This window comes from Girardinichthys multiradiatus, chromosome 2 (assembly GCF_021462225.1).
Source record: "Girardinichthys multiradiatus isolate DD_20200921_A chromosome 2, DD_fGirMul_XY1, whole genome shotgun sequence".
Taxonomy (NCBI): domain Eukaryota; kingdom Metazoa; phylum Chordata; class Actinopteri; order Cyprinodontiformes; family Goodeidae; genus Girardinichthys; species Girardinichthys multiradiatus.
In genome coordinates, this window is record NC_061795.1 from 24,677,666 (window position 1) to 24,691,286 (window position 13,621).

Below are 13,621 nucleotides of genomic sequence, written 5' to 3' on the forward strand. Positions count from 1 at the left end.
ACATTCAATAGAGTACAAAACAACAGCATACAGATGTTGCAAATGCACCTTTTCTATTAGATATGTGTACATTGTATATTGTACATTGTAAATTTGTATATTCTTTAATGCAAAAACAGAACAAAAGAGCAAAGTGTACCGGAGTCAAATTCCTTGTTTGTATGTACAAACTTGGCAATAAAGCTGATTCTGATAAATATATAATTTTGTTATTCTTTGATTCTTCAAAGTAACATAACAACTTTAATAATGCATAACAGGACTTGCTGATAATTCTACAATGCTGTTTATCAGTTGCTAGGCACCCAGGTTGCGCCATTTGCTACGTCAACGTACACCGATGTTTCATGTCATTTTAAACGGAGGACCCTACATATTTTACATTTTTGTCTGGTGCCGTGTATTTACCATCGAAGACACGGAAGTGCCGGCGGAAACACGTGTTTCTTGTTCTGGGATCTTATTGGCTGCTTTCGGCTCGTTTTGAAAAAGGTCCGTCTGAAATCAGGCGGAGGGAAGATTCAAATTTAGAGGAACAGAGACGGTCAAACTAAAGCAAATTGCTCTTCACAATGAACCGACAAGCGTAAGTATAGTTTATTTCCCCCCACACATCGCCTGTCTAGTTTTTTTTTTTTAATATTTACCGTGTTATCTCCAAATGCCCACCTATTGTTCTCTGTTGTCGAGGCTTTGGCTGATAGCTTAGCTGCGGGATAGTTAACGGAGTAGCCACTCATTACAAATTACTGTCTTAAATCACTCCAACTACATATGCTGGACTGAAATGTAATGGATTGTCTCCTTCACTATCAGGAAGTGTAAAACACCCCGACGGCCTCCTCCTAAAAAGCCTCCTAACAGCCAGAAAGACCCAGTTGGGGTAAGTATCCGAGGTTGATAAAGGGGCATTTCAATATGGCGAACTACTAAAAGGGATGTCTCCGTAGCGTCTTCAGCTTGTAATCGGACGGCATTCTGCAAGAATAATAGGATTTTGTTTTTGTTTATCTCAGGTGTATCTACGTGTGCGGCCTCTGGTTGCGGAGGACGAGGAGTGCTGCATTGAGGTGATCAGCAGCACCACCGTCCAGCTGCATGCACCTGAGGGCCTGAAAGTAAACCGCAATGGGGAATATAGAGAGGTAACTAATCCAGCCATGCAGGTGTACCTTTTGCATTACTGCTGCGGGTCAATGAAATCAACACCAATAATAAGTTGTTCAGACTTCCAAGGATTCTTTTTGGTTGCTTTGCATAGAACTTAGTTACATTGTCTAAAAAGTTACTATTTCAAACGCATGAATGTTTATATGTATCTATTCTAGGTTCAAAACAGCACAGAGGAATCACATAATATACAGTACCTTTTGGTTTTATATTTAAGTGTGCACAGAAAAACTGTGCAGGGCTGTTTGAATATAGGAAATATATCATAATCTCAGTTAAATGGGTCGGTATTGAAATCTGTTTAAGTGGATTACTTGTGGAATTTGGAAATGCCTTGCATTTGTTGCATGTAAAGCACAAACTGAGTATATTTGCCAGAGTGTAACCTATAAAAGCTGTTTTTCAAATTATTTGGAGCCATTACAGAAAGCAACTCACAAAATTTATCAATAGCACAGCCATTATGCATTTTGAACACCGTAGGTTTTATATGCAGTTAAGGTTGGACAATTAGATGATATTACATCGTTCAGAATAGTAACATCTCGATGATATGTCAAAGCAGAGAGATCATAACACCTTATAGACACATTGTTTACACTGCTGTTCTAGGTTCTTATACAGACTGATCACATTTATTTCCTCCTTTTTCTTTAGGTTCATGAACTAGCTATTATGTAGCAAGAGTGCATTTTACTAGAGTGGCGGTGGTAGCGTTCTCTACTTGCTTTGGTCTTGGATATATATAATTGTATTTAATGTGAATTTTGAAGGACTCAAGTCAGCAGAATTCTTATCTATTCTTTGGCCTAGATTTTATTTTAATTTTTTAATCAATAAAAAAATAAATCCAAACTAGAAGAACAAGCTGTTTATTTTAGGTCTACCAAAAAATGTCTGTTTGATTCATCATTCTGTAAATAGTGTATAGAAATTGGAAAGCTGTTCAGACTTTTTACTTGAATTGTTTTAAAAGGAATAAATCTCTTGTTTTTTGCACAATCAATTATATCATGTTTTTGTTTTATATTAATTAATCTGTTTTGCTTTTTAGACACAATACTCCTTCAAAAAAGTATTTGGAGTTTCTATATCGCAGATGGAGCTCTTTGAGCACGTTGCCAAACCTCTTGTTGTTGACCTCATTAATGGAAAGAACGGTAAGGGCATAGCTCAACCCCAGAAACAACACAGTCAATTTTAATATGCATTAATGGTGAGTTGTCCACAGAAGCATAGAGCCGCCACACCAGCAAATAAAAAATAGAGCTATATCACGTTATAACATAAACACTTTATTGTTCTAACCCTATACTTTTCATATTTGTACAATATAATATCTCATTATTACAATATACAAATTAAGTTACTAATGTGGTCAATATATCGTACAAACAAGAAAATTATAGTGTTAGAACAATAAAGCTTTCACATTAAACCATGATATATTTTATTGTTTCATCATTATGTTTACCTTTTTACATGATGAAGACGGTAGCAGTCCAGGTAAGTGGTTGAGGAAATTTCTCGTCGACTGGAACTGATTAATTTGTATTTTATGCTTGGATTGAGCCATGGAGAGATTTTGCTGTAATTGAGCAGCTTGGACTTTAATGTGATATTAATACTGACACTGAGAAGAAACTTAAAACGCAGAGGGTGTCTGTATGGGATGAAGATCGACTGATCCGATTGAGGTGGCAGCATTTCTCATTGATCAACTGAAAGGGGCAAGGGAAGCTCTATGATGCTAACTACACCACCACACATTTGCACGATAATGATCACGTTCATGCAATATAAATATTGTATGAACATGAAAAGATGTCATAAATGTGCGTTGTGATAATGTGACATTATACTGCACAAACATGAAAAATATGTTCTTAGGACTACAAAGTTTTTTTATGACGTGATGATAGCCGTTTTTCTTTTTCTCGGGTGAAAGCTCTACGCCTCCTCAGTTGTCCAGGTGTCCCTACATTACAATGCCGTTAGGTATCTTCAGCTTTTTCTTCTGTTTAAGTTCAGTGTTGGCTGATGATATACCCTATTTGTTGCAGGTCTGCTCTTCACATACGGTGTCACAGGAAGTGGGAAGACTTTCACCATGACTGGCTCTCCAGGTCAGGGCGGTTTGCTGCCACGCTCCCTCGACATGATTTTCAACAGCGTCGGCCCCTTTCAGGCCAAAAAATATGTAAGAGCAGCACACAATGATCATGTTTTGTTTTGAGTCCACATCACCTACAACCATATTTTCTAAACGTTGCTTAATTGAATCTACTTTGCTCAGGTTTTTAAGACTGATGATAAAAACGGTATGGAGATTCAATGTGAAGTTGATGCTTTGTTGGAGCGTCAGAGACGGGAAAACAGTTTGATTGTTCCTAAAACTCCCTCCTCCAGGTAAATGATGTAGAAAAGAACAAGCTGCACATCAATACTTTACAGCTGAAAAAGCAAATATCAAGGACGTGTGTAATTTCCTACCTTTAGACATCCTACCTTTAGAGATCCTGAAATTGGCGACATGCTCAAACCAGAGGAGGCTTTTAAAGCAGACGGTGTGGATGAAGACAGCAGCTACAGTGTCTTTGTCTCCTATATTGAAATCTATAACAACTACATCTATGACCTCTTGGAGGAAACGCAGGAAGACGCAATAAAACCAAAGTAAGCTTCTAAAATAAAAACATGTATCCTTTTGTTTAAAATGTATGTTTAAGCATCATGCTTGACTTGTATAGAACCTTTTATGAAGGTGTTTCATGGCAGACTAGCTAGAGGACAAAACCTTTGTGTTTTCTTTTTGCTAGGTGGAATGGTGGAGGCACACCTGTGCGCCAGAACACTGAGTTCATGTATGTTGCCAGTGAATACTCATCCAACAGACATCAGAGTAGCTGCATGATTTAGTTGAGCTGTCGTGTCACACATATGTGGAGTTTTAGAAAGTAGAAAGGGACCTCCTTAGTAGAAATGGAGACATTTTTCCAAATGTACTGGATAGTGCAAACTAAACACCCAGCTAGGTGCAAGAAATATTTATTAGTCCCTTGTTGAAACCCGAGTCCATAATGGGTGCCAAATTTGTTTTTGTTTTTTTGCATATTTTTAGGAGAATCTACAAGATTAATGTTGGGGGCTGCTTGACTATGGAACAAAGTTATAATCAAAATTATTTTGGGTTCTGGCCAATACTGACATGATTAGTTAAAGTGATTACTTGTTAAGTCAAGAAAACAAAGTAGCCATTGGCATGAAATTTTCCCTGAAACCTCGTTGTTGAATCAGCCCTTAAAATAACCACATATGTATTTAAATGTTGGATATTATGTAAAAATTAAACACCAATAAAGTTAGCTGTACAGTTTACTTCCATAGTCTCTGAAAAATTTATTTTATATTGGAGTTAAATCAGAATCAGAAAAGCTTTATTGCCAAGTACGTTTTTGGACATACAAGGAATTTGTTTTGGCGTAGTCGGTGAAATACAATACAAATTAAACAGTATAAACATATCTACAATATAATATAAATATATGTGCACAGTTTTTAAATTACAAAGTATATTAAAATGTTCAAATTTATCAAATAAATTCAGAAGGAACAAATAAATGGTACCATGTTGTTTTGACCAAGCAAGTTGCTGACATTTCAGTTCAGCTACTAAAAGATCTCTGAAAAACCAGTCTGGAGACGGTATACAGTAAGAGGATATTTGCAAAGCAGAAGATGTCAAAAATATTTATAAAAAGATGGGGTGTTTTTAAAAATTGGGCTTGGAGCATAAATTAATAAATTTTATTAATTTCACAGCCCTTATTACTGTTGTTAAATGTACCTGTGATATGAACGTATTTGACATAGAAACCCTGATGTATAAGAGAGCTCTCTTATACATCAGGGTTCCTATTATCCATGTCTGGTTAAGTATGAAAAAAAGACATTTTTTTATGTTACATATTTCCAAAATTTATTCATTCTATTATCTAGAAGATTAAAAACGTAGGTACTTTTTTTTTACATTTATTTCCATTTAAATGAAATTTCTATTAGATTGATCACAATGAAACCTGAATCTGTACTAATGTAGTATAATACAGTCCAGATTTGGCACATTTAATAGTTATTGATATTTGAAATAGAGCTGATCTGCTTTAGTCCAGATAAACAAAGGAAAACGGGGAACAATGAAAGTTTTAACAGAATTGTGAAGGGGAGGCCAAGTCTTGAACTGGAACATGTGCAGGAACCCGGATTATTTAAATCCAAGAGGCTTGTAAACAATCACTCAGTGTGTAAATCTGATGACTCTGAGTTGATTTTTGTCTCCTTACATGACCCACTATCTGCCTGTGGCCTTTGCTTTGTGTCACAACTGTCTATAAACTCATGTTTCTTTCTGCTTGATCATTATTTGTGTCTGAAGCTCTCTCCTGACACCTACCTGCATGTAGTGCTTCGTGCTCTGCACCTGTTGCATGATAGAAAGATACTCTTCCACCTCAGTGAATAACAATCTTTCCTAACTTTTCTATTGGTGTAGAGCGCCTCAATCGAAAATCCTTAGAGAAGATCAGAATCACAACATGTACGTGGCTGGGTGTATGGAGGTTGAAGTCAAATCTGCTGAGGAAGCGTTTCAGGTGTTCTGGAGAGGTGAGTGTTGCTGTAGAGATCCAGAAACGTGCTTTGAAAAACAGACACTGCAGTGATGATTTTTAGATGCGACTGACCTGGAATTGCTGGTCTCCGGGTCGGCTCTGTCCAGGAAGTGACTTTGGTTAATCTTCTCTCTGAGCAGGTTTTAGATCAGCTGGAAGGATTGGATAAAGTTTTGTGCAATAAATTGTTGGGATGAATTTAATTTGAATTTAATTTTAAAAAAAAAAGAATTATTTGTTATATTTATGTGTTTTTTTCTTTTTGCAGGTCAAAAGAAGAGAAAGGTTGCAAACACTCGACTGAACAGAGAGTCGAGCCGATCACACAGTGTGTTTATCATCAAGCTAGCGCAGGCACCTCTGGATGCAGATGGTGACAACATTCTCCAGGTGAGCCGCAGCCAAACCTCTTTTCCCAGAGCTTAGTCCACATTTCAAAATCCTCCTGGTGTTGAGTTAAAATCAGCACAATGGATTTAGATTTTCCTCCTTTCGATTGTCAGGACAAAAACCAGGTGAGTGTCAGTCAGCTGTGTCTGGTTGACCTGGCAGGAAGCGAGCGCACTGGTAGAACGGGAGCTGAAGGCACACGGATACGTGAAGCAGGTTTGTTAAACATGAAGATGAGATTTAACACCTAGTAATCTTCTGCTCCACCTAATACTTTTTATCACGCAGGAAACATCAATCAGTCTCTTCTTAATCTGCGGACGTGCATCGAAATACTTCGGGAGAACCAAATGTGCGGCACTAACAAGGTCGGTGTTGCCAGATTAAAGCTAAATATTTACATTCAAAACTTGCAGGTAACATAGACTTTCTGTTATAGATGGTGCCTTACAGAGACTCCAAGGTCACCCACCTGTTTAAAAACTACTTTGACGGAGAAGGAAAAGTCCGAATGGTCGTCTGCGTCAACCCCAAGGCAGATGATTATGAGGAAACGCTGGCAAGTTGATCCCACAAATTCACTGTGTCCTTCTGAAATGGTTAAAAGTTGCTTCTGGTTATTAAAGGAACTTCCTTTCTGTGCAGCTGGTGATGCGGTTTGCGGAGATGACCCAGGAGGTGGAGGTGGCTCGTCCAGTGGATAGGCCCATCTGTGGCTTCACTCCAGGACGCCGCAATCGAAACCAGGCGTTTAAAGAGGAGCTGTCTCACAGGTTGGAGGAGCGTGGTGGTCCAATAGACCGAGGTAACAATACTACACCCTATAAGCCAAATGGGCTAAAAGGCATGATTGAATTACTGATGTAATAACATTTATTTTTTTTAATATTTATATAAAACAATATTTACTTGCATTATTAATTTCTCCCTAACTGTACGTTTAATCAAAGAGAACCTAAAACCAGTTTGGTCATACCACCTTCAAATGTATTGATGTTTATGGGGACCGCAGTTCAGAAAAGTGCGCTTTTATTCATTTATTACTTTTTAGAAGTTTAAATCCTGAAGTAGTATTTATTAAACATCCAGTTATCCCTCTGTTTATCCATTTGTTCATTCATCCATCTTATAGGATGTGGCTTCCATAACTTTCAAGTATGAACTAATTTTATATGGGGGTTGCCTCTAGCATGACAAAAAGTAATAAATAGAAGCTCTTATTTATCTACAAATAAAACAAGCCTGAGCAGTTGTCTGGGACCACACAGGGGTTGGGCTTAGTTCTGGTCAAAGGAGCTCCTAATTCATACCAAGAGATTTTGGCCAATTTCACGCTCACAACTTTGTGGCAGCAGTTTGGAGATGACTTATTTCCTGTTCCAACACGGCTGTGTGACAGTGCACAAAGCAAGTTCCAGAAAACAAACATCGATGAGTTTGGTGTGAAAGACCTTTACTCATCTGCACAGAGCCCTGACCTCAACCTGAAAGAACATCTTTGGCATGAATTAGAGCAGAGGCTCTGAGCCAGGCCTTCTTGTCCAACATCAGTGTCTAACCTCACAAATGCTCTTCTGGAAGAAGGGTAAAGAGTTCCCATAAACACACTCTTAAACCTTGTTAAAAGCTGTTATATCTGCAAACGGTGGGCTGTCATCATTTGAAACCCAGTAGATTAGGAATGGGATGTCACTGAAGTATGCAGGCAGACGTGACAGTGGTTTTGGAAACAGTGTGTCATAAGTTCATATTTTGTTTCTTTAGATGGGTTCTCTCCTGTAAACGGCATTGTGCTGAGCCTGCCGCCTCTGCCCTCCTGTGAACTCACTGACCCGAACGATGAGATCACTCTGCCCCGGCTGATTGAAGCGTTGCAGAACAGACAGAGGATCCGGCAGATGATGATTGAAGAATACAACAGAGCAGGTGCCTTCGCACAGCTTGTCTCTCACAAGCCATCTGTGTCTTGTTTTGGCTCACCCTCCATTTCTTCTCAATTTAGCCATCATGATGAAGTCTATGCTCCAAGAACTGGACTCCAATCTCATTTCCAAAGAGAATTTAATCCACGAACACAATGGCAGACTTGTAGAGAAAGACAAAGTGATCCACAGTAACAAGACTGAGATCGAACGATTAGAGAAGAAGAACAAAATGCAAGAACACAAGGTTCTTCTTTAACCTTTTTAAACACTACTGGTGTGTAGATGTTCTTTCGTTTTTCTAAAGTTCTGACATGACTCTGTTCCAGATCGACATCTTACAGAAAACAACTAAAATCTATGAGGATGATAAGCGTTCCCTGCAGCAGGAGCTGGAAACCAGAGCGCATAGGATGCAGAGAGAGCTTTCTGAGAAGAGACGCATGGAGCAGCGCATGCAGGGCATGGTCTCAGACACGCAGCATAAGTGGGAGAAAGAATGTGTAAGTTGGAACAATGCGTTGCTTTTGGAGTGTTCTTGGACTTTGAAAAGACAGACTTTGTGACCACAGTGGCACTTTAACCTCCTTGCTGTTGTGCAGGAGAGGCGTGTGAATGCAATGCAGCTTGAGATGCAGAACAAGCTCTGGGTAAAAGATGAGAAACTGAAACAACTCAAGGCTATAGTAACAGAGAGCAAGACTCCTGGTCGACCGGATCCTCCACCGCGTCAGCCTCAGCGGCCCTCCAGGGAGGAGCGGCCCCCAACAAAGAGATCAGCATCACCGTCGCCTCTTCCTGTAAGTTGACTTCTTAGTGCTTGGCTCACTTTTGTTTTTGTTGTTGAAAATGGTTTTTAATGTTAAGATTATCACTGACTTTAATGATTTTTTTTGTTTGTTTGTTTTTTGCCAAGGTTCTGGTTGGGAGAATGTGCAGGTGTTCTTATTGAATATATACATTTTTTCCTCTGATCATGTCTCTAACCTTGCCTTTTCACTTTGCTCCTCAGAGCCCTGTTGAGTCTCCTCAGGTCAGTCCAGTGCCAGGGTCACCTACAGTCAGAGCCATTAGAGTTGAGGAAGTTGAGATGAACCCAAGACCCACATGCCCTCTTCCCAGCAGCCGTTGTTCCTTATCAGTGGCCAATTCTGTGTCCTCATTGGAGCAGGGGGCAGCTCCAGACAACAGGCAGGGTTTAAGGTCCTCTAGGACCCCCAAAAGAATCCAGTCTCCTGTCGGGTCTTCAGCCCGTCGACCCAGGAGAGGAGGAGAGTGCTGTAGTAGACAGGAAGGAGCCTGTCTCCCCTCCCCCATTTTTGTCTTTGACTTGATAGACGAGAGAAGCAACAGGGTCAGTGAGATAGCTGCAGCAGCATCAAGTTGAAGAATAAAGACAAAATTCTCTGTGCTTCTTTTAGTGAAACTGGGCCTGTTTTTCAGGCTTCAGGATGTTCATTTTATTCACGCGGTTCTACGTGTCTTTTGCTCTACTTTGAATCATTTTACTTGTTATCCGAGCAGACGACAACACCGGTGCGTCCTCTCCACCGTCGTTCCCGTTCTGCTGGCGCTGAGAAATGGGTAGACCACAAGCCGTCCTCCAGCCTCGACTTGGGGACAGTCCTGCAGCCCGTCATCCCCAACGCCATTCAGGTGTCCACACCCAACGAGAAGGCCCTTTCCAAGTGCGACAGATACGTGTTGACACATCAGGAGGTCGCCTCCGACGGCGAGATACAGACCAAACTTATTAAGGTCAAGTAAAACGCAGCAGGAAGAATTTCATGCGTTTACTTTTTCACCCAGGTTGACATCAGTTTTATGTTCTGAGAGAAGTTTTTACTTTCACTGTCATTATTTTAGAGAATAAAATAAAGAAGAAATCTGTAAATCTTATAATTGGCTGAAATCTTAACTCTGAATTCCAGAAAAACAAATTTAAGTTTGACATTTTTGGCTTTTATGTTGTGGTATTCCTGTCTTCAAACCTCCTCCCAAGTTAACTGATTGTCTTTACGTTGGGATGTCTTTATACTTTTGTGAGACTATTTTATGTTTATTTTGCTACTAATTAAAGTTGATTATAACTTAACTGATCCTAATGCGGCTGCACGGTGGCGCAGTTGGTAGCACTGTTGCTTTGTAGCAAGAAGGTCCTGGGTTCAATTCCCAGCATGGGGTCTTTCTGCATGGAGTTTGCATGTTGTCTCTGTGCATGCGTGGGTTCTCACCAGGTACTCCGGCTTCCTCCCACAGTCCAAAAACATGCCTGTTAGGTTAATTGGTCACTCTAAATTGCCCTTAGGTGTATGAATGAGTGTGTGCGTGGTTGTTTGTGTGTTGCCCTGTGATGGACTGGTGACCTGTCCAGGGTGTATCCCGCCTCTCGCCCATAGACTGCTGGAGATAGGCACCAGCTTCCCCGTGACCCACTATGGAATAAGTGGTAGAAAATGACTGACTGACTGATCCTAATGTTTCAGGGGGAGGTGATTAAAACCAGAGGAGGAGGCCAAGCTGTTCAGTTCACCGACATCGAGACGCTTAAACAGGAACTCGCCACCGTCCAAAGGTGACAGAAAAATACCAGCTTTTATTTCATTGTTTAACACCACTTAAAGTCCAGATGCTTATTTATCAGATAGAGATTGTAGTATCTTGGTGCACAATATCAAAACTGCTGCTTGGGTTTGGTTTCAAATGTTCCTGCCCAGTTTGGAAAAGTATGAAATTGCATTGATCGTATTTCAAGTTCTGAATTAGTATGGAAAATGTTTGAGTTTGCAGACTTTAGCCCTTATTCTGTTCACTAAAACACAAAATTTCTCCCCTATTTTATTCTTAGTTATACTTTTTAGGATGTAACCACATTTGTTTAAAAAAATAAAATAAACAAAATGAATTTGGGTAGAAAAAACTGATCCTGAAAATAAAAATGGTTTTTTGGGTCCCCAGTTGAATGAAAGAAATGACAGCTGTCCTACTTTAAATAGTCTGTCTTTAGTGTAGGCTAAATGTCCAGATTTGACAGATCCAGGTGTATAGATTTTAAAGTTGAGTTGATTTAATTTGCCAACAGCTACTGATAATCCAGTGGACCTCATCACACTGAAGCCCACTTGAGCATCATGTTGTTTCGTGATTTATAAGAACTACAGATGATAAACCCAACAAGCTCATTTTTGTTTTGCACTCCAATGTCTGAAAATATATTTTCTATTTTAGTCAAAAAGGTGTAGGAACCCTATAGATTCATGTTTTTTATGCTAAGGATGTATTTAAGGCAAGTTAGAAACCCTCTCACTGTTCTTGATGATCCTCAGACGGATGATGTTGACCGGAAAATGTGGTTTTAATCGCAACCAATTCTGTCATGACAACATCCAGCAGTTTCACAATTGCATGTTTTTCTACTATTGTTCAGCTACAATTTAAAGGTGTTTTTTGTTTAGTGAAAGCATTTTAACTTTAACCTAAGCTGGGCAATGATAACAGATAGTGTGAAAGTAGTTTGGCCAAGTTGTACTTCAGAACTTCCAAATTAAGCATGTGTGTATTTTTGGAAAGATGAGAGCATTATTAGTGGAAATAGTAACTAAACAAATCTGTCACTTTTTTTTCCCCCTCTGAAGTCGAAAAAGGAAATCTTCAGAAGGCAGAAGTGGAGATCAAACAGATGGTCCTTGGACTGATGTGGAGACACGGGTAAAGGAATAAAAAAGACTCTTACGTGTGTCATTCTTAAATGGTCCAGTTTGGATCTAGGTTGAAGGTGAAGTTTTTCACAAGCAGAAAGTAGTGAGCAGCAGCGTCTGTTTAGATGCAGCACATGTTGGATGAATGGGAAAAAAATCGAAGCATAATAAAATACTCTACTTTATCCAGAGTGTTTAAACCTCACTAATGTAGCAGAAATTAAAATAAACCCAATCACCAAACAATGCTTCTCTGTAACATGCTGCCTAAGCACATCTCAGCTGGTATCTTCTTAAAATTCAAAGTAAAATCTAAGTCGAGTTTAATTTCTGGTCCATTTCTTTCCTTTTCTTTCCAGTGCTCTGTGGCCTTGGAGATGAAGGCCGGATCAAACATGGGACCTGGATTTGAGCATCACGGGATCACAAAGTAAGCTGCAAGCATCCAAGATTAGTAACAGATGGTTTTGTTCATATTGCAGGAAATGTCTGATTCACTCTGTTCTGTTGCAGGCGCAGAAAACCCTGAAAGCTAATGGTAGCTTCAACAGTTATACAGTTACTCCCCTCTCCTGTCCTCACCTGGCTGCTGTGCAATAATCCGAACTTGTTTTATATTTAACCTTTTTTTTTTTTTCCACGCTTTTTATATATGCAAAGGATTTATAGATATGGGTCACCAAAGTGTTTTTAACATGGTTTTGTTCTGAAAGTCACTTGTGGCAAATGTTGACTGTGTTCACGGTGATGTTGGTCTACCACTCACTTTGTCTAAATGATCACATTTATTTCATTCTGGATTTACTCAGGAATAAAATTCCTTTTGAAGCATCGATGTGTGTGAAATTCATACATTAGCGTAAAACATACAGGTAAAGCAAGGGTTAATAAAATATAATGGCAACGAAAAAGGTTAATCTCAGTCATAAGTTATGCTCACTGATGAGCTACTTCAGACGTTTGAATTGTCTCTGTTGCACCAGGGACTCATTTAAAACACGCAGGACTGCAGTTGGACACCTTTTCATTTAAAGATCAAGGCCAGAGTCTGGAGGGAGATTTGAGAGGCACAGAATCCGAGCTGTTTGATGCCAGTGTGAGGTTTTCCAAGATTTTAGGGTTCATGACATCTGCTGGTGTTGGTTCATTGTGTTTTTATAAAATCTAAAGTAAATGCAGCTAGCTATAAGGACATTTTGAAGCATTTTATGCCTCCTCATTACGAGATTTGTTTAAGGCTTTTGCTGAGACAGCTTTGACCTGGATTGAAGAGAAAGCTAAGGGCACAGTAGAGGCTGAAAAATACGAGATTAATCCATCTGACAGCATATTTAACATCTTTCTCAAAACGTGATGAACATGGCTCTTGCATATGGAGCTAGATTGGGGCCATAAAGTTTGTTCAAAAGAAAAACAATTTTAATCTGAAAAATAAAGGTTTGTTCAAAAGAAAAACAATTGTAATCTGAAAAATAAAGGTTTGTTCGAAAGAAAAACAATTTTAATCTGAAAAATAAAGGTTTGTTCAAAAGAAAAACAATTTTAATCTGAAAAATAAAGGTTTGTTCAAAAGAAAAACAATTTTAATCTGAAAAATAAAAGTTTGTTCAAAAGAAAAACAATTTTAATCTGAAAAATAAAGGTTTGTTCAAAAAAACAATTTTAATCTGAAAAATAAAGGTTTGTTCAAAAGAAAAACAATTTTAATCTGAAAAATAAAGGTTTGTTCGAAAGAAAAACAATTTTAATCTGAAAAATAAAGGTTTGTTCA

General features: G+C 38.9%; 1 protein-coding gene and 1 non-coding gene across 6 annotated transcripts; both read left to right on the forward strand.

Annotated features, from left to right (window-relative positions):
- Positions 1 to 317: 317 nt before the first annotated feature.
- On the forward strand, positions 318 to 12,683 carry kif23 (kinesin family member 23). Of its 5 annotated transcripts, none has more exons than XM_047388014.1 (24): positions 318 to 586; positions 817 to 883; positions 1,017 to 1,145; positions 2,225 to 2,330; positions 3,234 to 3,370; positions 3,467 to 3,579; positions 3,670 to 3,846; positions 3,990 to 4,034; positions 5,723 to 5,835; positions 6,109 to 6,230; positions 6,344 to 6,446; positions 6,519 to 6,598; positions 6,670 to 6,789; positions 6,876 to 7,035; positions 7,995 to 8,156; positions 8,233 to 8,399; positions 8,482 to 8,655; positions 8,755 to 8,952; positions 9,165 to 9,506; positions 9,677 to 9,910; positions 10,639 to 10,727; positions 11,788 to 11,860; positions 12,210 to 12,280; positions 12,364 to 12,683. In XM_047388014.1, exons 1-24 carry the CDS (start codon positions 573 to 575, stop codon positions 12,377 to 12,379), a joined length of 3,012 nt encoding a protein of 1,003 aa, XP_047243970.1. In that variant the 5' UTR covers positions 318 to 572; the 3' UTR covers positions 12,380 to 12,683. The 5 variants fall into 5 exon arrangements, with proteins under 5 accessions (XP_047243970.1, XP_047243976.1, XP_047243985.1 ...); XM_047388020.1 differs by having other exon boundaries at positions 3,685 to 3,846; XM_047388029.1 differs by lacking the exon at positions 3,990 to 4,034.
- Positions 5,883 to 5,980, forward strand: LOC124861701. The gene has a single exon (XR_007036720.1). It is a non-coding gene; the product is annotated as a Z30 small nucleolar RNA (small nucleolar RNA).
- Positions 12,684 to 13,621: the final 938 nt, after the last annotated feature.

Excerpts from the sequence above, each read along its gene's own strand:
- kif23 (XM_047388014.1), top strand. Across the intron at positions 2,331-3,233 it reads CCTCATTAATGGAAAGAACG|GTCTGCTCTTCACATACGGT; the intron begins GTAAGGGCATAG and ends TATTTGTTGCAG. Across the intron at positions 6,599-6,669 it reads AAATGTGCGGCACTAACAAG|ATGGTGCCTTACAGAGACTC; the intron begins GTCGGTGTTGCC and ends TTTCTGTTATAG.